Source organism: Tachysurus fulvidraco, chromosome 1, assembly GCF_022655615.1.
Source record: "Tachysurus fulvidraco isolate hzauxx_2018 chromosome 1, HZAU_PFXX_2.0, whole genome shotgun sequence".
NCBI lineage: Eukaryota > Metazoa > Chordata > Actinopteri > Siluriformes > Bagridae > Tachysurus > Tachysurus fulvidraco.
In genome coordinates, this window is record NC_062518.1 from 46,576,493 (window position 1) to 46,584,220 (window position 7,728).

The following is a 7,728-nucleotide window of genomic DNA, read 5'->3' on the forward strand; positions in this document are numbered from 1 at the left end:
ATGGTCCAGGCTCAAGGTGAGTTATAAATAGTTTATCTTTATATTGTCTCCTTATTTAATTTGTTTTACTGCTAAGAAGAATCATTTGGGAAGTCGTGGCCTTGGGAAGTCATGGCCTAACGGTTAGAGAGTCTGACTCGTAACCCAATGGTTGTTGGTTCGAGTCTCGGGCCGGCCACGACTGAGGTGCCCTTGAGCAAGGCACCGAACCCCCCAACTGCTCCCTGGGCGCCGCAGCATAAATGGCTGCCCACTGCTCTGGGTGTGTGTTCACGGTGTGTGTGTTCACTGCTGTGTGTGTGCACTTTGGATGGGTTAAATGCAGAGAACAAATTCTGAGTATGGGTCACCGTACTTAGCCGTATATCACGTCACCTTGTAGTGTTTTAGATCTAACCAAAGGAGGCTACAACATCAGATTTGAATAAACAATTTTGTACACAAATAGTTTTATGCTGCTTAAATTTCTTAACATATTAAATATAAAACAGCACAAGTTTAACCCTCCTGTAATCTTCCCTGCTTTTCTGTGCAATTTAGGAGCACCGAGTCAAACTGACCTGGTCTGATTTCACTGCTTATAACAAATGAGCCGTAAAATGTTTCCAACATATAACATATATTTTGCACACATTTTTGTAATATTTGGTATAATAAAACTCATTTATACACAATAAATAAAGTAAAATAATAAAGCAGAAATTATGAATTATTTTCACTATATTTATGATCAGAGGCACATAATTTGATGAAATATTACAGACTAATCACAGTGAGTGTGTGTGTGTGTGTGTGTGTGTGTGTGTGTGTGTGTGTGTGTGTGTGTGTGTGTGTGTGTGTGTGTGTGTGTGTGTGTGTGGCTTATTGGTAGATCAGGTGTTGCCCTCTGCTGGACAAAGGCATATCACAAGTGTGAAATATTTACAAATGTATAGCTTTTTTTATGGAGGCCCAATGAAATGCAATGTCCAATGTTTGTCTGTGTGTTTGTGTGGTGTGTAAGTGTGTGTTTGGGTGCCTGTGTTTGTACACATTGTGTGTGTGTGTGTGTGTGTGTGTGTGCGTGTGTCTGTATGTACATTGCACTGGCAAGGGCAAGAGTGTGAACAATTGCCCTACTAAATGTGGCCAGAGGAACTCAGGTGTAATAAAATATTTTTATGAACACATAATCCAATAAAAATAGATATAATTAATTTTACTTGCAAAGTGCATCATTTGGAACAATCCATGTCATTTTCAGGCAAGTATTTGTAAGAAAACAGAAGAGAAAAGCTGATATAACTAGTGCTAAATAAAATGCTCCATGATGCCCCTGATTACTTAATATTAAGCAGGTTACACATATCAGTATCAACAAGTAACAAAACATGATCTCATACTCGCTCTAAAAATGATATTAGTAGTGTAGACTTGGGAATGACTTTATGTAAGGTTTATTAACAACAGAATGTTTTATAGGGAGTCCTAAAGCTGTGGCGTCCATACTGCCTGATACATATGTGTTTACTGGAGAGATTGTTGCTCTCAGATGTGACATACAGGGAGGAGGAAACACTCAGTGGACTTACAGCTGGAATAAAGATAATAACAAACTCTATTCAAATGGAAATAAGAGAGATTTCATAGACACCACAATGCAGATGTTAATAATCAGTTATGTTGAAGACTCTGACAGTGGAACCTACAGCTGCAGAGGACATGGGAAAGACTCTCAGAGCTCAGAGATCAGTGATGATGTTACACTGACTGTATCAGGTGAGTCTGTGACTGTTTTTATTTCTTATTTAATATCTTCACATTATTTTCAGGGTTCAGATTTTGAGCTGTCAGAAACTGAGTCCCTGTTTATTTAATGTAGACTTTTTCTTCCCTGTCTAGTAAACACCAATTTCTATCACAATCATCATCATGTCTTTTTCACCTTGTGACCTCACCTTGTGTTGGATTTGCTATTATCTGATTTATTTGATGATTTGAGACATTAGATTTAGAAGGTTTTATCTGTGAATTCTGATATTTTGAGAGATTTTTTTAAAATCATCATCCACATCAGTCTCTGTCTTATCACAGAAATCCCTCACAATATTTAAACACAATCCTCATTATCTTCTTTTCACTTTACTGTTCACATTAACACCTCTGGGGTAATAACCCATGATTTACTTTTGTTCTGTTGGATGTATTTCATGTCATTAATGTATTTTAAGACATTTAAATATGTAATAACTTTGTCTGCTGTCGACTTTATAAAATGTGTGAACACTCAGATTTAATGATGATGTGATACACAAGAACATCCCAGACATTTTGACCACTGCTATCTGATTACAAACTGAATTAATTAAACTTGTACTTAAAATATACTGAATATCAGCCGTGTAAGAAAACATACAACTGAAGCATCTTGTATTAAATGTTAAATATAAATGTTAGTTTTAGACACAAAGCATCTGTTAGACACAGTGAATCTGCTGCTTATGTTGTAAAGTATAAAGCAGCTCTGACACCTTCATTTCACACCAACAGTAAAACCCAAACCGACTGTGAGAGTGAATCCTCAGAGCTCCGTCTACACTGGAGACACAGTCACTCTGAGCTGTGAGCTGCAGCAGGGGACTGGATGGGAGTTTCAATGGTACAATAATAATCAGGTGTTACTGAATCTGAACAGTGAACAAGTGAACACACGTAAAGTGACAGTCGATAATGCAGGAGAAACAGAGTACACGTGTTGGGCACACAGGATGAACTACTACTACTATGACTACTACTTTGACTTCTACACAGAGCTCAGTGATCCTGTCAAGATTACAGTGAGAGGTATGTTATGATTTTTTCCTCTTTTCATCACAGGTTTGTTAGAAGGCGTAAACATTATTGCTTAATTATTTTGTAATTTCTTGTTATTCCAGAATTTTCAGAATAATCTTGAAATACATATGTTTAAAAGTATTTGTCATTTCTGACTGGTGAGATCCAAAAACATTTTATTTAACACACAAACACACACACACACACACACACACACACACACACACACACACACACACACACACACACACACACACTATAACTATGTTTTCTGACATGTAAACGTCTTCAGGACAGAAAAGTTTATATTTTGTGGTTCTGTGTTTTTTATATTTATTTATTAAAATATAGATAAAATTAAATCTTGGTGAGAAAACAACTGTAAGTGAGAACTGTTAAAGATATTTGGGATACGTCTGAGGGAAACCCAGCACATGTATATTGACCTGATTCTGTTGTGTTTTTGTTTACGTTGTCATGTGGGTTTTTGTTCTGATTCATGTCTTGTCTCCGCCCCTGTCCTGTCATTGGTTGTTGTTCTAATGTATCTGGATTATTCTTACCTGTTTTCACTTTAACTCTTGATTTGTCAGTGTATTTAAACCCCTTTGTTTCACCATATATTTGTCTTGTAACTGTTGTTACTGCTGTGTGTTAAGTCCCGATTGTGCAGATGTCCCGATCTAGTGTCTGTCACAATTTTGTAAATTCTTGTATCTGCCTCCAGACGTCTAATGTGACAAGAACAGGAACTAACTAGTTTATCAGACTTTCCACAAGAGTAAATGTAACTATATATGGATTAAATGTTCAGTGTGACATTCATTATTTAATAAAATTATAATCATTGTCACATTCTGATTAAAATAATCTGTACTTCATGGTGGAAACAGTAACTCTATAACAGTGTTAGACACTGTGTTTTATTACTTAAACTTTTTTAAAAGAAGAAAAACATTATACACAATATACAGTACAATGTAAGAGATTATATTCAGTTCATTTCAGTCTAAACACAACATATATATTGAACAGAATAATAACTTCATCTACACAAATTGTTTGTTATAAAGTGTTACAGGTTAAAAACAAACTTACTGTAATTAAAAAAACATGAAATGCTACAGGGGGGCACGGTGGCTTAGTGGGTAGCACGTTCGCCTCACACCTCCAGGGTCGGGGTTTGATTCCCGCCTCCTCCTTGTGTGTGCGGAGTTTGCATGTTCTCCCCGTGCCTTGGGGGTTTCCTCCGGGTACTCCGGTTTCCTCCCCCAGTCCAACGACATGCATGGTAGGTTAATTGGCATCTCTGGAAAATTGTCCGTAGTGTGTGAATGCGTGAGTGAATGAGAGTGTGTGTGTGCCCTGCGATGGGTTGGCACTCCGTCCAGGGTCTATCCTGCCTTGATGCCCGATGACGCCTGAGATAGGCACAGGCTCCCCGTGACCCGAGAAGTTCGGATAAAGCGGTAGAAAATGAATGAATGAATGAATGAATGAAATGCTACACAAAACCTGCCCCATGCTGTAATCGTAGATAGTACAAATAATTTATCATTTGGTTTCAACAGTAAAACCCAAACCGACTGTGAGAGTGAATCCTCAGAGCTCCGTCTACACTGGAGACACCGTCACTCTGAGCTGTGACATACAGGATGAAAGTGTCTCTAGCTGGCAGTACAGCTGGTATAAAGATACTTCACACAGTCCTGTCAGTAGTGAACAGGTGTACAGTATCAGTGGTGTTGAAGTGACCCACACAGGTACATACACCTGTAGAGGAACAGAGAGAGGAGGCTCACGCTCCTCACACTCCAGTGATGTTATTACACTGACTGTATCAGGTGAGTGTGTCAGGTGAAAATGTGCATGTAAGGATTCAAGGAACCCTCAAGTGCTCAGATATATAAACTGAGGTAATAATAATAATAATAATAATAATAATAATAATAATAATAATAATTATTATTATTATATATATATATATATATATATATATACATATTTAAATCACTCTGGATAAGAGTGTCTGCTAAATGCTTGAGGATTTCTGTGAAGGAGGATTTTATTGAAACTCCGAGCAGGTAAACATTCTGTATGTGACCAAGTATACATAAATTATTAAGATATAATGTCTTCAGAAAATGTCTTCTAATCAGATACAGGTACAAATAGGAGGTAAATATATTTATGGCATAAAATAAATCATAATCCTGTACATTGGCTCATTTGACTGCTCTAATTGTCTAATCATTTACAGTAGAATTCTGTAAATGAATAAAACAGCTTTTTGCTGGAAAATAAATGGTGCAATTTACATCACATTTCAGTCATTTCTTTGTGTTCTTCCTCATTATTTTATTTATTGGCACTTTAAATGTTTTCTGTTTCAGTTGAATCTCTTCCAGTCTCTCTGATCATCAATCCCAGCAGAACTCAACACTTTACTAATGACTCTCTCTCACTGAGCTGTGAGGACCAGAGTAAGTCTACTGGATGGACAGTGAGACGATACACACACAGAGAGAGAGTGTTAGATTGTTCACACTGGGGATCAGTTACAGGATCTACATGTAACATCAGCTTCCTCTCCACATCCTACACTGGAGTTTACTGGTGTGTGTCTGAATCTGGAGAAAACAGTAATCCTGTAAACATCACAGTGCATGGTGAGTCTTCATCTAGTGTGTTTAATGTTAAAGGAAAAGGGAAATTAAAACATGTATGTTAGTAGTAGACACCAGTTTTACTAGTACAAGTAAATGAGTACAAATTCAAATCAGTATTCAATATTCATATATATCTGTACTAATGTATCTGTAATTCAGTTGCATGTTTTCTCGTGAGCTAGTGTAGGCAGATTTCTGCAGACTTGAATTAAACACCTTCAGACTGCATGGTTTTAGAGGGTTTGAAGTTATATACAGATAAATTAGAGAACTTTTATTTATTATCTACAGACACGTCATAGTGTTTGGATTTCCTTGTTAGTGATTTTCTGTGTTCTAGATGGTGATGTGATCCTGGAGAGTCCTGTCCATCCTGTGACTGAGGGACATCCTCTGACTCTACGCTGTTTATATCACAACCCAAATCCCTCAAACCTCCGAGCTGATTTCTATAAAGATGGATCAGTTCTCCAGAACCAGACTACAGGAGAGATGATCATCCAAACTGTCTCAAAGTCAGATGAAGGTTTCTACCACTGTGAACACCCAGAGAGAGGAGAGTCACCAAAAATCTGGGTCTCAGTCAGACGTGAGAAATTATTAAAATATTCATTTACATACCACTTAATGTGTTAAATTCAGTAGCTTTTCACAGTGAACTCTATAGTGTCTATGTACAATACAATATGCTATGAAACACGTGCACACGGTATAAATTAATTTATTTGTACTGCAGATTGAGCTAAAACATCTAAACAGTTCAGCATGAAATAAACATGATTATAATTATTATTTTATTCTGCTTCATGTCCATCATGTGTAGAAGCTCCATTCTCAGTGCTCATGCTGATCTGTAGTGTGGTGACGGCCTCTCCGTATCTGCTGGTGACCATCATTCTGCTGCTCATATGTTACAGAGCTCGAGGTAAGAACTTTTTCAGTATGTCCCTATATTTCACATAACGAGCATCGTGAATTTAATAAGTGCAAGAATAATCTTTTGACTCACTTCTTATTTTAAAGATTAAATAAGATTTTTTAAATGAAAATTAATAAAATAACCACTTGTTCTAAAATTTGAATTAAAAATATGTTTTTAGGATGAAATCAAATGCAGTTTGGTTTCCAAACATCTGGAAAAAATAAAATGAAAGAATTTTTTTTTTCATTTATTTAACAGATCACACAGATGAAGAAATGAGAATGCAGTCATAGAGGAGTGAGCAAAATTCATCTATAAAAAGAAGATACATTTACTATAATATATTTTTCCAGAATTTCTATTTCTTTATGGTTTTGTGTGGATTTTAAAACAATACTGATTTGTCATTTAAATGTCCTGCTGTTATTTGCTCATCATATTATAGACACCCTCATTGTTGTGAATGGCTTTGTTTAGTTAATGTCTGCAAACCTCCTGATGAGGTGAAAATTACTGTGTGTGTACAGTAGTGTCCAAAATGCCCACAGCCAGCTTTTTTATGCAATATAAAAATGTTATCTGAAATATGGTGCTAATATTGTTTTTTGTGTGTTCTTAGTATTAGTTCTACCTCTGCTGCATTTGTACTGCTGTTTTTGTGTGTGAGATTGTTTGTGAGATTTCCTCTATATGAAATGTTTTGATCAATAAAATAAATCATCATTTCACCGCTGCGATATTGCTGTCTTTTCATTGTCACTCTTGTCCCCTGCTAGAACATTAGAATTTATCACATGGGATTAATAAGATGTTTCTTTAAAGCATATAACTTGATCCTAAAACTATTATTCGGTGTAGAGGATCTCTTTGCAGTATAGAGGATCTCTTTGCAGTTAAGTTCAGTAGTAAATGGAGAATTAATACATGTGAAATAAACTTTTCTTGAGTTGTCCCAAGCTTGATTCCCATCTCTTCTTTCCAACCCACTCTGGTGCCAAAACCAGGGAATTGATGATGTTACTCTCCAGTGGAGTTTCTGCCACTCTCTTACACCAGGCCCTACTTGAGTGCTTCCATATCTCTCTCTCTCTCTCTCTCTCTCTCTCTCTCTCTCTCTCTCTCTCTCTCTCTCTCTCTCTCTCTCTCTCTCTCTCTCTCTCTCTCTCTCTCTCTCCCCCCTCCCTGCACCAGGAAAATGGACTAATTCCACCAAAAGAATTGCCCCCTCAAACATGTTCTCGCCTCCACCTTTTCTCCTAAATTTAATAGAGAACGACATAGAACCACATCCATCCCTACCATCTACCCAAGCATAATAATTAG

The 7,728-nt window shown here is 36.8% G+C and overlaps 1 protein-coding gene across 1 annotated transcript; it reads left to right on the forward strand.

The window, feature by feature from the left end:
- LOC113633968 (carcinoembryonic antigen-related cell adhesion molecule 5-like) lies at positions 1 to 6,962 on the forward strand. Its single transcript, XM_047814086.1, has 8 exons — positions 1 to 16; positions 1,462 to 1,758; positions 2,530 to 2,823; positions 4,386 to 4,658; positions 5,208 to 5,483; positions 5,824 to 6,072; positions 6,307 to 6,408; positions 6,664 to 6,962. Exons 1-8 carry the CDS (start codon positions 1 to 3, stop codon positions 6,696 to 6,698), a joined length of 1,542 nt encoding a protein of 513 aa, XP_047670042.1. The 3' UTR covers positions 6,699 to 6,962.
- The last annotated feature ends 766 nt before the right edge of the window (positions 6,963 to 7,728 follow it).